We start from the raw sequence: 13,605 nt of genomic DNA on the forward strand, positions 1-13,605 counted from the left end.
AAAACAAAAAGGAAAAAAGAATTGGCTTCGCCCGGGTTCGAACCGGAGACCTTCAGTGTGTTAGACTGACGTGATAACCAACTACACCACGAAACCTTTGCGTTAAGCGTTCCAAATGTTAACAAGTTTTCATAGTTTATTGAAGTTGGTATCACCTACCAGACAACAAAGCCCACGTGATCTATAATATTTTTTTAAATAAACTTTTGTCGTCTCCATAAAGAGAATAATAAAGGGAGAGGAGAGCAGCCAGCGAGTGAAACGAAAGGCCAATCACCACATTTTCAATCTCTCCACAACAACAATGGCAGCCACAAGAGTGCTCACTGCAGCTGCAGCCACTACCCAACCCACCTCCTGTTTCCTCTCCAAACGAGCTTTCCTTCTCCCGGCCAAGACATCATCCCTCGCTCTATCCTTCAACAGAAGAGCTTTGGTGTTGAAATCGAAGCGACCCTTCTCTTGCAGCGCCATTTACAACCCTCAAACCAAGGTTCAAGAAGAAGGTCAATCCGAAACCTTAGATTATCGTGTCTTCTTCCTCGATGGTGGCTCAGGAAAGAAGGTTCCTTTTCTCTCTTACTATTGTGTCTCTCTGTGCTTAAAGATCAAACCTTTTGTGTCTCTCTGTGTTAAAAGTTCAAACCTTTTGTGTCTCTCTGTGTTAAAGTTCAAACCTTTAGTTCTCTCTGTGTTAAAGTTCAAACCTTTTGTGTCTCTCTGTCTTAAAGTTCAAACCTTTTGTGTCTCTTTATGCTCTATGGATCTTTCACATTGCTAATTGGATTACTATTATACTTACCATAGACATCAATGTAAGTAAAGATTAACACTTTGACATGCTTTTGATTGCAATTTGTGTATAGGTTTCTCCATGGCATGATATACCGTTGACCTTAGGAGATGGAGTTTTCAACTTCATAGTTGAGATCCCTAAAGAGTCAAAAGCAAAGATGGAGGTTGCTACTGATGAAGACTACACTCCTATTAAGCAAGACACTAAGAAGGGAAAGCTCAGATACTATCCATACAACATAAACTGGAACTATGGGTTGCTTCCACAGACATGGGAAGATCCATCTCAGGCTAACCCTGAAGTTGAAGGAGCTTTTGGTGATAATGATCCAGGTGAGCTTTCTGATACTATGTTCTTTTTAATCTAACTAGAATATTGTATAAAGAAGCTAATGTTCTTGGTTTTGGGGATTTGTATGTAGTTGATGTTGTTGAGATTGGGGAAGCCCAAAGGAAGATAGGAGAGGTTCTAAAGATCAAGCCTTTGGCTGCTTTAGCTATGATTGATGAAGGGGAGCTGGACTGGAAGATTGTTGCCATTTCTTTGGATGACCCTAAAGCTCATCTTGTCAATGATGTTGATGATGTTGAGAAGCATTTCCCTGTAAGAGCTGAATCTAGTAGTGGAAACCAGTTCAATATTCTTAGGTTTTCTGATCCTTTAATCTGGTGGTGGATGCAGGGTACATTGACAGCCATTAGAGATTGGTTTAGGGACTACAAGATCCCAGATGGAAAGCCTGCTAACAGGTTTGGTCTTGGAGACAAACCAGCAAACAAAGTAAGTTCCTTTCTACATATTTCTCTTGTCGTGTAGCTTCGGTTTTGGTAGTGAAGCTGAGAGGGAGCTATAACACTTATTGTTTGGTGGTTTTGTTACAGGACTATGCTTTGAAGATCATCCATGAAACAAATGAATCGTGGGCTAAGCTTGTGAAGAGATCAGTTGATGCTGGAGACCTTTCACTATTCTGAACAGAAAATTATATCTTTGCAATGTCTAGTCATGAGCTCGAATAATTTGATTTTGATCAGACTCATGAGTCCTACATCATTCTTGTTTTTCTCTCTTTCTAAAGAGAGATGTAAACATTGAGATTTTATTTTTCACCATTGATGACTGAGTGAGATAATAAAGACATTATTATTAGTTTCATCCTTTTGAAAATAATAATTAATTTGAACATGAAACCAGGTTTTTTGACTTTGCCATCAAACAGAGCTTTTATTTATTTATTTCAAGTGTAGCATCAATAGAAAAAAGTATGATTCTTTTATTTTTAACAAAATATTGTAATAGTTTTTTGTTATCATATTTTCTGAATTTCAATTTTTTTTTTTTTTTTTTTTGGTAATCAAAATGAATTTCAATTTTTTTTTTGCTTTTGTGTTTATGTATGTTTGATATGTTTAGGTTCTATATAAGATCTTATTTGCATGTGTCTAAATACTTTTACATGCATGCTATATCAGTGAGCTTTTTCAAATAGGTGAAACCCCAACGTAACATTCAGGGTGTTTAAAATATAAAAAACTGGAAACGTGAACGGAACTGTTTTTTATAAAGACATTATTATGAAACTAATGTTTTTGGAACAATTTAAATGGAACATGAAAATAAGTTTTGTGATTTGACAATTGACAAGAAGCTTTTGAGAGAGAAATGAGTGAGAAACTTCAGAGAGGTTCTCCATCAATCCATTTTTTGAACATAAGTGAGCATTGGTCTGGATTATACTCAGCGGTGTGTCCTCCTCCTGCAAAATCACATAATCAGACTCTCTTTCTTTTCACTATATTTACTGCAAAATCTTTGGAGAAGAAAGAAAGAAAGAAAGAAATGGGGTTTACAAAATAATGCCTTGATGGTTGCAAATGTCCACTTATGAGCATCGAATAATTAACAGACGCTAGAGTCACACATCTTTCTTGTCTTGCTCTCAATATTAAGATGTTGTTTTCACTATTGATAACTGAGAAATAATAATAATAAAAAAGACATTATTATTACCTTGGATAATACCCAAGGTAAAATCAAGCTATTTGTGGTGAGATATGTTCTTCAAGCTGCTGTACACACTGTGTGGAGAGAGAGAAACAGGAGGGAGGCATGGTGAATCGCCATCCCCAGGGAGCTTGTTGGTTAAGTTGATTGACAAGATCATGAGAAACAAGCTATCAATAATAAGGAAGAGAGGAGATAAGGAGTATGAGGGAGGTATGGTCTATTGGTTTAGCACAAGATGAAGATCTTTTGAGGATGGATTGGGAAAGAAAATTAGGAGTTTACAGAGGAGTATAAGTTTGATTTTGTTTCTTCTATAGCAAGTTACACTTGATGTAAAGCAAATAACTTTTTCTTTTGAATTAAATTTAACATTCAATTCAAAAAAAAAAGACATTATTATTGTTGATTTTCTGCTTTGAAAATATTTTACACATGAAAATAGGTCCCCTGACCTGCAATGGAGCTAGAGCTTTTTGCTGTTTAGAATGCAACAATGCAATAACACGGGGCAAAATTTAATCCAGTATATTATAATTTCAGTTAGAATGAAAACAATAACGCATGAATCAAACTTTCGAGAGAGAGACGTATCAGTGAGAAACTTCAGAGAGGTTCTCCATCAATCCATCTGTTGAACATAGGTGAGCACTGATCTGGACTATAAGCACAGGTGTGTCCTCCTCCCTGCAAAACCAGACAGTCAGATTCTCTTTCTTTCACCTGCAAAGGCTTTGGAGAAGAAAGAGAGAAAGAAATAGGGTTTAAAAATAGTGCCTTGATGGTTGCAAATGTCATCTTATTCGCGTAAGTCCTTGTATATCCACCGACTTGATAGCTACTCATCATCCAAGGTCTCCAGTCATCAACAATGGAATAGTTGAGACCTTTGATCCATTCTTCCGTTGCAGTGAAAGGTATTGACATATCATGATCACCACTGTTCAAAAACTTCCAGATACTGAGTTTGTGACTTACACAACAAGAATGAATGATATTTAACTAATATTTGACACATGAATAAACAAAATTCTTGATATGAGAGAGCGGAAGCCTTTACGACTGTTGTTCACGTGATATGGAATGGGACTGTCAATATCATATGTATATGGAATGTTTTGGAAGTTGCATCGGGTCCATTTTCCTAACTCCTGCATGATGATATTGACATTGAATTGATCACTTTTTGCTGCCTTTGTTATATTTTTATTTAGTACAAGAAAAAAAAACAAAAGAGTTCACATATATAGGCACCTTCTTCACTCCTAGAGCTCTGCGTACAATTTCATCGTTTGCCCAAAAGGAAGCCAGAAATTGACCATAAGTCTGAGAAGGCCACAAAGAAATTAAAAAATTTCAAACCTATGAATATAAAAGAAAATAACCCAAAAAAAGAAAAGTCTTACAAAGCAGCTAAGAGGAGGCAATGATGGAGTATCATACCCTGAAAACTCCTTCAGTTCTCTTCTTCTACCGTTTTTGATGTTTGGTAAGAATTGTAGTTTTTGTGGTACATAATCTACTGGGCAATTTGGTAACAAAATCTGCTCTGTGTATATCTCCGAGATACACTAATAACTCAAAAAAAGAAGAGACAAGTTAGTTTGCGGAAGATATAATAGATATTCAAGGAGTGTTTGTATTATAATCTTTACATTTTTATAAGCTTGAAGATTTTTTACGCATTTTGCATTACTCGGGTGTACATCCATGTAGTTTCCTCCACAACTTTTTTCAAGAGACTGCAAAAGAAAAGTAGTGAGAAAAAAAAAGATTGCAACCATATACTATATGATATAGGTAGACAGTACCTCAAAGAGCTCATGCGAAATTAGTCCCATCCCATGAGCAAATGAAACTCTATGATTAGTTTCAATTTTTAGGTTTGTCACAGGGTTTCCAAGAACATATCCCTGCTCAGTTTTAGGAAGATACTATTAATCTCAACCGAATTATTCAACAAAAGAAAGAAAGAGAATAAACTATTAATACCTGAAGACTTATGAATGGTGTTAGACCTTTCTCATTTCCTGTTTTTCATATTGCATAATGTCATTAAGATCTTTGTTCTAAAATATACCGAAGCTCTGAAAAAGGCAAAAGTGGTAAGTTAAAGTACCAAGTGAAATCTGTTGCACAACTCCTGGAACAATGTGCCCAGCATATGAATCTCCACCAACGTAAAATGGACTCGAAATAAACTCAGGGTGATCAACCAACCACTGCAGCAGGTAAACAAAATAAAAGCACTTAAGAAAAAAAAACAAATGAAGAAACTGGAATAACGCACACAAAAAAAAAAATTAAACTCAACTCTTCTAAGGAATTGGTCGATTTGATGAAATTGTTTGGTGTCGCTCGCCTCAGAAGCAAGCGGAGTTTTCGCATAAGAATATCCAGTGCCAACAGGAGATTCCAATAATAAAATGTTAGCTACCTAAAAATATGAATTATATACAAATCTGAAAAATGTTGTATTTAAAAAAAAAATTGAAGCAATTTATAGGAAAGAGAAGAACGGTTTTATGTACAAACGTTGGTGTAATCTCTTGCCTTTTAGCTACTTTTGACTACTACTAACAGAAGAGACTAAAAAAAGTTGGTTTAGTCTCTCCCCTTTGTCCAAGAAAAAGATGCTAGCTCCAGAGGAGGCAGTGTCCCATTATATTCATCCTTTTTAAATACTAAAGGACCTAACAAAACCCATTTGAGGAAGAAAAAGACATCAACTGAAATACTTGTCTTAGTCCTCCAAGTCTGATTTATGTAAATCATGAAATTTAGGGTTCCATTAAACTACACAACTCATCTGGTAACAATCAAAACCATTTGTTACCTACCGTTTGCAAAGAGTAACGCAGAAAGGGAGCTGCATCCAGGCCCACCAGTGAGCCAAATCATGAGAGGATCTTTCTTTGGATTTCTCTCTGATTTTACAAAGTAGTAAAAGAGCTCAACATCCTCAGATTCACCAACACTCACATACCTTTATTATTTTTCCATTTTCAATCCATATGCTAGAAATTAGAAATCAATAACTTTCTGATGATGAAACTTAGAATTAAGAGGTTGACTTTTATTACCCTGTCTCGAGCGCGAAAGGAAGAGGACCTTCAAAACCAGGAAGATACTTCACATGCAAAGAAGTAACAACTACATAATGTATGGAGGTCGAGATGCTCAACAGATATAAGATGAGGAAATGAAGATTTCTCATTTTTTCTGCTTCCTTGCGTCGCAAAGCAATTGGTCAAAGGAACCTTTAATCCCAAATGCTAATAGAGAAGAAAGAAGAATGATATGCTAATTAACTAAAGAGTAGAGACCACTTATTTAATAGAAAATAAAAACACTATATATTGCAATATATAGAAGACCAATTAACTAACAGATAAAAAAATATAAAACTAAGAGACCAGTTAACGTGGCGAACTGAATAAAGGGTCAATTGACTAAAGCATATCAAGATATGATTTCAAAATCTTTTTACATATTTTTTGTTTATGTGTATGTAAGACAACATCATTTACATTAAGTATTTTACATAATTGAAATTTTCTTCACAGAAATTTTAGTTTTAAATTAATTATCAATATAATTGAGAATAATTACAAAATTCAAGTCTTATAACCTTTAGATATACATTTTTAATAAACTTAAGATAACTATATTTTGGTGATCATACTTTTTCTAAATTGTTTTAAAAATTTATGATTTTTTATCATTAAAATTTAAGTTTGATCTTAAACTTATGGTGGAAAGGAGAGACAAAGGAAAGAGTTCAACTGTTATTATCTTAATACTCATATGTACTCTCGTACTCATTAGTTTTTTTTTTTACTATCATGCTATTAAGTACTAAACAAAGGTTAGATTACATGTGATAAATTTTGTATAATTTTTTTTACCTAATCAACTAAAATCATTTATTTATATAAAACAAGACACATATAGCCCCGCCGGGGCCAATGCGGACGACCTTATTTCTTTAAACGTTAACCAACCTTTTAGAAAAGAAAAGAAAAAAACAGGCAATGTGACAACAAACAACAACTTATGTAAAATCAGATCAGACAAAAAGAAAAGTCAGCAATTCATAATTCCACTTTTCAGTAAACAACTCTTGGATTAGTTCTCTTTGATTTAGATACATGATTCTATTAAAATTTAGATAATTCTGATAATATAAACATGAGTTGATCAATAATTATACGACTAAATTAATTATGCACCAACCAGTTATGAGATGATTAGCACATGTTATAAAATATGATTAATTAAATATTTAATCATGTTATATGATCGGATTAAATTAATATATTTCCCACGTTATCTCAATTAAAGTCTAAAGATCTTGGATAAACTGAATAAAGATTTTGTTGAAGTATAAAGAAACACTTAGCTTGATGGATGCATATTGACCGACCGGAGAGAAGAATTCAATTTATCATAAAGCATGATTATACATTTCTTGAAAACTAGATTAAACTGAATGACTTTGTTAAAATCAAATTAAACCACAAAATAACAAAGAGTACTGTATTCACATCGACTCATGAATGGATATTATTAATATATATTTGAATAAACAATAACGTAGAAAAGAGGCAACAAACAATAATAAGAGATCTGCACGTTTAAACATGAAATCTTAAAAAAAAAAAAAAAAAACATGAAATCTTAACACCTGATGATATATATAATATATATAGAGCCTGCATGAGCACTGATTTCGATCGCCAACTAGTGAATAAGATCCTTGACGACTTACTTTTACCGACAAGGGTTGTTCGAAGCGGGAGATTGTCTGGTTAAGAAAGGTAGAAGCCGTGAAGTAGAAGTAGAGATCAAGACTAGATATCCGTTTCTAGAATTTCACCGAATAACCGAGTCACTCTAAAACTCAGAGGCATTGAGCATGCGATATGAAATGTCACGGGCAGCTGAAGCCCAAGACGGTCCAAAACTGGAGATGAAGCTAATTAATGAGCTGAAGTCCTACGAGATGTTAACAGAAGGAAAACTTTATGATGTTTCAAGTATGCAAATACCCATTCCAGCAATCTACTTTTCACTCCACATCCAAGAGATGTTCCGGTTGATCTGGAGTTGGGGAATGAGTTTCAGTGCCACTATTGTCTTGCACAGACTTTAGCTTCAGCATGCAAAAAACTATATACCTTTGAAATATATTTTGGTAATTTTGCTCGCGCGGGCTCAAAGGTATTAGTACTATTCTTGTTTCAGCTTAATAATGCCAACAAAGGCATTTTTTTGTTATTTCTCATTTCTTTACTCTCAGTAGAAACTCTTTTACAAGTTTTCACTGCGTTTTGTTAATTTATTTGTTTTTTTTTTTAATTATCTCTTGAAAATCCAAGAAGATAACAAGAGAATCACTAGGCTTGTTTGGAATGCAATAATCGAGAATCACTGATTTTTATACTATGAACTTGAGTACTGGAAAGGAAAGTTTAAAGCAAAGATCACGTGAATTCTCACCTAGTTTTTGGTGGCTTTCATAAAAAGAGTAACACATTATCCAGACATTATCATTGGGGCCAACGAACAATACTTAATGATAGATTTAAAATGGCGTGATTAACTAAATCATACTCCCTCCGTTCCTAAAATATACATGTTATAGTTTTTTCACACTTATTAAAAAAACATTTAAAATTGTATTTTCAATACATTATTTTTTTTAGTTAACTATTTCCAATAACTTTTAACCAATGAGATTTTATTAAACACAATTGTATTTTTTTAAAATCATAATTTTTCATTAATTAATGTACTGAAAATGTAAAAAATGTATCTTTTTGAAACAAATTTTTTTTCTAAAAAATGGATCTATAAGAAACAGAGTGAATAGTCAACAATCAACAATCAACTGCTCAAAAACCATGGCTAATCAAGCACGCAATTAAAAACACTAACCGGTCCCACCAAACTGCCGCAAAAGTCCATCAAATCCATCACTTTCAGCTACCCTCACAGCTCCGTCACCTAAATCTTATCACTCCCAACCCATACATAACTGCCACGTGTACTAAAACGCCAAGACAACCTGTCACGTTAGCATTGTCCAAAACCACCACCGTTAAAACAACCCACACGACTCCTCTCTTCTTCTTCTTCAACACAACCTCCAGATTTCGATTCCGGAAGATGGAGAAATTCTCCTACAACTCGTACCCAGACTCAGCCGAATCGTCGCCTCGATCTCGCGACGTCGATTTCGACAACCCGCCTCCATGGGAGGACCAGACGCAGCAGCAACAGCAGCAGACGCATAGCTACAAGGTGAAGTTCATGTGCAGCTACGGCGGAAAGATCCAGCCGCGCCCTCACGATAACCAGCTTACATACGTAAACGGAGACACCAAGATCTTATCCGTCGATCGCGGCATCAGGTTCCCCGCTCTGGCCTCGAAGCTCTCCGCCGTCGTCGGGGGAGACGGTGGAGGCGGGGAGATCTCGTTTAAGTATCAGCTCCCGGGAGAAGATCTCGACGCGTTGATCTCGGTGACTAACGAAGACGATCTCGAGCACATGATGCACGAGTACGATCGGCTTCTCCGTATGTCCTCTAAGCCGGCGAGGATGCGTCTGTTTCTCTTCCCGTTGTCTTCTCCCGTCTCCACCGGCGGCGGGGGGTTTGGATCGGAAGGCTCGACGAAATCGGATCGGGAGACGTTGAATAATACGATCACTAACAGGCCGGAATCGGAGAAATCCGTAATGGCTCCGGCGAGTAATGCTGATTTTTTGTTCGGATCGGAGAAAGTAGTTGTAGCTCCTCCAGCTCCAGCTTCTCCGCCGCAACAGATTATTCAAGATCCACAGATGTTCGTTAATCAGCAGGTGATAACACCGGAGCAGCACCCGGTGGATATTCAAAGACAGATACATGAGTTTCAGAGGATTCAAATCAGAGATCATGAACAACAGCAACAGATGCAGCAGCAGCAGCTACAACAAGAGGCTATGTACAGAAGAAAAAGCGAAGACGGCCGATACTTCACTCCAACTTACGCTCAAAATCCTCCTCCTCCTCCAACGACGGTGTCTCAGACGAATCAACAACCTCCCGTTGGCTACTGGCAAGGAAACAACAACGTTCCAGGGAACAATATCTACACAACGACGTCGCAGAATCTACCAGAGCAGCAAGTATACATGATCCCAGCTCAGTCTCAAGCACCAGGGACGTTGTACCACAGCGTAATGAGACCACCGACGCAAGGAAACCAAGGGTATTTCCCACCTGTTCAGCAACGAGTCCAACAGCATCATCCTGATCCCTACATGGAGCAGCAGAATAACCAGCAAGGCTACAACGTGGTTCAACCACCACAGCCAACGTATTCAGGTGGTCCGCAAGTTATGAGTAGTGGTCCAATGGGTTTACATGAAACGCAGCCGTATTCGCAGATGGGGAATCCTGTGTACTATACAGTGGCTGGGGATGGTATGATGGTGCCACCGCAGCCGCATCAGCCTCAGTACCAGGGAATGGGTCAACCGGTTAGTGGCATGACCGGGCCGGACGGGAAAGTGGTGGTTAACACGGCACCTAAAGTGTCGCAGAGTTCAGATTCGGTGTGAGTGTGGGATTAAGCTGATGTTGATGTGAATGTCATGATCACGTTGTTATCATTATTATCCATTTACAAATTAGTTTATAATATATGTATAAGCGTTTGAGATGGAATTGGGATCTGAATGTGCTTGCTTTTGAGTTAGCTCCTTTTAGAGCTCTGTTTAAATTTTTAATAAATAATATGCTTCTGGACCTTTTTGGTCTCATCGTCTCTTTTGCATCCATTGAGTGAGTGTTAAGATTCTAGCTTTTGTGCTAATTCGCTTGTATGACTTACTGTTGAATTACTTTATTGATTAAGACTATAAATCGATGTGCTTCGTGTTCATACCATTGTTTAAAGTGGTCCAAAATCTAGTATGGACATGTGTTGTGCGAGAAAAAGGGTGTTAGGTGAAAGAGCATTGAACCCTGAAAGATGAAAGTTCACTCACTTTAACTAACTAACTAATCAACAGGACCCATTCTCTGTCTTATCATTCAGTTTTTGTTATAGAAAAATAATTTTACTAAGCGACAATCATTTTATTGTCATCTTAGTAGATCATCTAAAGTCTTTGTCCTTATAATTGTGCTGCCATATTAATTACATGTCTCAATCCAGAACATAGGTGTCCATATAAAACCTATATTGTCTTTGTCATGACGATTCAAATTGATTTTGTGTTCTTCCTCTTTCACCCAAATTTATCTTGTCGATTTGATTTCTTGTCTTTACATCCATTGATGTCGGTCAGTTTGGTAAGGTAGACCCTGTCCATAACTTTGATTTGTTAAAAGACTAGATCCATTCCCAGCACAACCGTAATTAGTTAGTTTTTGAAGAAAACTGCTCCTTTGTGTATGAAAAATGAATTCTAAATGTGTTATGTTTTCTAAGATAACGATGTCTTTATCTTTTCTTGAAGTAGATATTGGTGTTCCCATTTTGATCAATTCCCAATCACAAAAAAATCGATCAGAGATTAACAGGGCAATTAACAAACATAAAATGTAAACTACTGAAGAAGAAACCCACGAGCATTAGAATCGCGTTGAACGCGCCAGCCAAAAAACCGTAGACTATTGGGCTTTTCGCATAAATAAAAACTTTATAGGGCCGATAGCGCGTGATTTTAGACTTTTCACAGCTACGTATTACTTTTCTCCTACCACATTTAGCCCAAAACTCAAAATGTCTTGGCCCATGCTTCTGTGTGATTTCATCAACTAGGCAACGATCAAGAATCCAATTTTCAGTTTTTTCTTCAATCACTCTCAAAGTATTATTCCCATGCCCAACCTGCATCTCCCTCAAGCAAACAGGTAAACATTTTATTACAATCCAACCCCTTCAATTATGTCTTAGAACAAAGAAAAAACAAACAAACATGAAGCTTTCAAAGCCTAAAATCCCAAAAACAAAAGCTAGACACTTGCTTTCTCAAAAGACGATGAGAGTTTGACAAACGTTTCTACTCTCTTTTTATTAGATCTTGTGCATCTCAAGGAAACTCTTTCTGGAGACTCTGGTGGCTTAACCAAACAACGAAAAGAGCTTAGGGGAAAGGTTGCTTCAATGGGTCAAGAGGGAGTGAATACTCTTGATAGTATGGTAAAGCGCGGCCAATGCAGTAACCGAGGTGATAACCGGGAGTTGCTGCTGGACATGGTAATGAACTTGGTAGAAAGCCGGGTAAGTGAGGCAGATCATACCCATCTTCAGGTAGAGAAGGTAGCCGCCATAAAAGACTCCGGTCAAGTAAATCCCCGAGATTCTGTTGAAAATGGACAACATTGAGTTCTTCTGAGGCTGGTAAACCGTGAGGTGAGGAGATAGAGGGCGAAAGCTTTGGGGTTTTGGAGAAGTCTGGTCCTCCTCTGTCATCTTGATACCCTCCGCGATTGTAGACAACACGCGTCTCGGTGTTCCCACACCAAGAGCTCTCAGATGAGCTCCCATTGCATTCACAGAAGCTTTTGAATGCTGGAAGAATCGAAATAAAGAAACAACCATAAGTTTAAGCTGCTCAAAGGAAACACCAAAAATTTGGACAAAGACATCTTACCTCTCTCTCCTCTCTAACGGCGTTGCTTATGTTGGTAGTTCCAAAACCAGTCCCAACATTTTCATTCACACCGGCTCTCGATCTATAACGAATAAAACACAGTCAAAAGCGCAACAACAGGGTGACTCCATACCATAACGAATAAAACATACCCGAAGGCTCTACACAAACTTGCATAGTTCTGACCAGTGTACGAACCCAATGAAGGTTGAGCATTACCAGCAAGCTGCAGAGAAGAACGTTCATCAAGAACAGTTAAGAAAAAAAACTCTCTACCCATATCCAACATGAAAAAGAAGACCTTATCATCTGATTCTCATTAAGCGCCTCAAAAAAAAAAATTAAAACTCATACGGTAGCTAACTCTCTCATCTTCTTCTTTGCTAACAGTCTTCAGATTATTCCGAGAAAAGTTCATTTCTATTCCACAAGAGGCTACACAAACATGTACCCTGCTAGATAATCTCGTGTTTTCAATTTTTTTATTTCTAAATCAACGATCATCAATACATCAAAAACTGCAAATCAGCATATCTGTTTCATATCCCATGAATAATTCCAGCGAAACGAAACATAACAGAGACGTTCGTCGTTGAAAACAAAGACGAAACGAAACGAATCGAAATATTTTCTCGATCTATCAACTATTTCACGGAAAAGAAGCAATCAACGTACAGATTTGTAGACGGAAAGAGGCGCGGAGACGACGTCGCGTCGGCGGATCGATCGGAGAAGAGCCGTGGCAGCCATCGTCTTGAATCAAAACCAGTATTTCTCTCTCTCTACTAACCTTCCTGAGAAAAACTCGAACAAGGGAAATGGGATCTCGATTAAAAACCAACCCTATTTAACTAAATAATAATAATAATTAGAGGGTAATGTTGTAAATTATTATTCTCCCCAGTGTTATCTGCACGTTTCACAATGTGTTGAAAAGTGGAATCCTCTCTTTTGGTCAGCGGGTTTCACTCACATGTTTTATTTCACATAGTCCACTTCACTACAAAAACTCCCATCTCTCGCTGTGCTCAAGGCAAAAAAGTTCATTGAGGTTTTGAAGCGGAGGAAATCGACTAAATTGCACTGAACAGCTTAAACATTACATATATTCTTAAAATACCCCCTTTTAATTTTTTTATCTTCTTTTAAAG

At 37.0% G+C, this 13,605-nt stretch overlaps 4 protein-coding genes and 1 non-coding gene across 9 annotated transcripts; 2 read left to right on the forward strand and 3 right to left on the reverse strand.

Annotated features, from left to right (window-relative positions):
• Window positions 1-22: 22 nt before the first annotated feature.
• Window positions 23-96, reverse strand: TRNAV-AAC. Its single transcript has one exon. It is a non-coding gene; the product is annotated as a tRNA-Val (tRNA).
• An 87-nt stretch (window positions 97-183) lies between these two features.
• LOC106419430 (soluble inorganic pyrophosphatase 6, chloroplastic-like) lies at window positions 184-1,951 on the forward strand. The gene is made up of 5 exons (XM_013860213.3): window positions 184-565; window positions 867-1,128; window positions 1,218-1,399; window positions 1,478-1,576; window positions 1,678-1,951. The coding sequence occupies exons 1-5, from the start codon at window positions 305-307 to the stop codon at window positions 1,768-1,770; spliced, it is 897 nt and encodes a 298-aa protein (XP_013715667.2). The 5' UTR covers window positions 184-304; the 3' UTR covers window positions 1,771-1,951.
• Window positions 1,952-2,178: 227 nt separating this feature from the next.
• LOC106419201 (serine carboxypeptidase-like 19) lies at window positions 2,179-6,118 on the reverse strand. Of its 4 annotated transcripts, XM_022693764.2 has the most exons (13): window positions 5,884-6,118; window positions 5,641-5,786; window positions 5,419-5,493; window positions 5,115-5,239; window positions 4,920-5,022; window positions 4,793-4,830; window positions 4,612-4,713; window positions 4,456-4,542; window positions 4,207-4,371; window positions 4,055-4,126; window positions 3,837-3,951; window positions 3,579-3,744; window positions 2,179-2,554 (listed from the first exon to the last, which is right to left on the reverse strand). In XM_022693764.2, the coding sequence occupies exons 1-13, from the start codon at window positions 6,015-6,017 to the stop codon at window positions 2,473-2,475; spliced, it is 1,410 nt and encodes a 469-aa protein (XP_022549485.2). In that variant the 5' UTR covers window positions 6,018-6,118; the 3' UTR covers window positions 2,179-2,472. The 4 variants fall into 4 exon arrangements, 1 of the variants encoding a protein (XP_022549485.2); XR_007317031.1 differs by lacking the exon at window positions 2,179-2,554 and having other exon boundaries at window positions 3,583-3,951; window positions 4,244-4,371; window positions 5,115-5,493; XR_007317030.1 differs by lacking the exon at window positions 2,179-2,554 and having other exon boundaries at window positions 3,672-3,740; window positions 3,861-3,951; window positions 4,244-4,371; window positions 5,115-5,786.
• A 2,778-nt stretch (window positions 6,119-8,896) lies between these two features.
• LOC106419406 (mediator of RNA polymerase II transcription subunit 15) lies at window positions 8,897-10,619 on the forward strand. The gene has a single exon (XM_013860187.3). The coding sequence runs from the start codon at window positions 8,972-8,974 to the stop codon at window positions 10,409-10,411; it is 1,440 nt and encodes a 479-aa protein (XP_013715641.2). The 5' UTR covers window positions 8,897-8,971; the 3' UTR covers window positions 10,412-10,619.
• A 1,080-nt stretch (window positions 10,620-11,699) lies between these two features.
• Window positions 11,700-13,333, reverse strand: LOC106419495 (succinate dehydrogenase subunit 3-1, mitochondrial-like). 2 transcript variants are annotated; one of them, XM_013860296.3, is made up of 4 exons: window positions 13,130-13,333; window positions 12,607-12,680; window positions 12,455-12,536; window positions 11,700-12,372 (listed from the first exon to the last, which is right to left on the reverse strand). In XM_013860296.3, the coding sequence occupies exons 1-4, from the start codon at window positions 13,202-13,204 to the stop codon at window positions 11,962-11,964; spliced, it is 642 nt and encodes a 213-aa protein (XP_013715750.2). In that variant the 5' UTR covers window positions 13,205-13,333; the 3' UTR covers window positions 11,700-11,961. The 2 variants fall into 2 exon arrangements, with proteins under 2 accessions (XP_013715750.2, XP_013715751.2); XM_013860297.3 differs by lacking the exon at window positions 13,130-13,333 and having other exon boundaries at window positions 12,603-12,670.
• Between the last annotated feature and the right edge of the window lie 272 nt (window positions 13,334-13,605).

This window comes from Brassica napus, chromosome A10 (assembly GCF_020379485.1).
Source record: "Brassica napus cultivar Da-Ae chromosome A10, Da-Ae, whole genome shotgun sequence".
Lineage (NCBI taxonomy): Eukaryota > Viridiplantae > Streptophyta > Magnoliopsida > Brassicales > Brassicaceae > Brassica > Brassica napus.

What these genes read in the sequence shown, in the direction of transcription:
- LOC106419430 (XM_013860213.3), top strand. Translation starts at nt 305, where the DNA reads ATGGCAGCCACAAGAGTGCTCACTGCAGCTGCAGCCACTACCCAACCC. An exon ending in ATGGTGGCTCAGGAAAGAAG is followed by an intron (nt 566 to 866) that starts GTTCCTTTTCTC and finishes ATTTGTGTATAG; the next exon opens with GTTTCTCCATGGCATGATAT. An exon ending in TTTTGGTGATAATGATCCAG is followed by an intron (nt 1,129 to 1,217) that starts GTGAGCTTTCTG and finishes ATTTGTATGTAG; the next exon opens with TTGATGTTGTTGAGATTGGG.
- LOC106419201 (XM_022693764.2), bottom strand. Translation starts at nt 6,017, where the DNA reads ATGAGAAATCTTCATTTCCTCATCTTATATCTGTTGAGCATCTCGACC. An exon ending in TGCGTTACTCTTTGCAAACG is followed by an intron (nt 5,494 to 5,640) that starts GTAGGTAACAAA and finishes GGGTTTTGTTAG; the next exon opens with GTCCTTTAGTATTTAAAAAG. An exon ending in TGCCTCCTCTTAGCTGCTTT is followed by an intron (nt 4,127 to 4,206) that starts GTAAGACTTTTC and finishes TGGCCTTCTCAG; the next exon opens with ACTTATGGTCAATTTCTGGC.
- LOC106419406 (XM_013860187.3), top strand. Translation starts at nt 8,972, where the DNA reads ATGGAGAAATTCTCCTACAACTCGTACCCAGACTCAGCCGAATCGTCG.
- LOC106419495 (XM_013860296.3), bottom strand. Translation starts at nt 13,204, where the DNA reads ATGGCTGCCACGGCTCTTCTCCGATCGATCCGCCGACGCGACGTCGTC. An exon ending in CTCTTTCCGTCTACAAATCT is followed by an intron (nt 12,681 to 13,129) that starts GTACGTTGATTG and finishes TCTTCTCTGCAG; the next exon opens with CTTGCTGGTAATGCTCAACC. An exon ending in CCGTTAGAGAGGAGAGAGAG is followed by an intron (nt 12,373 to 12,454) that starts GTAAGATGTCTT and finishes CGATTCTTCCAG; the next exon opens with CATTCAAAAGCTTCTGTGAA.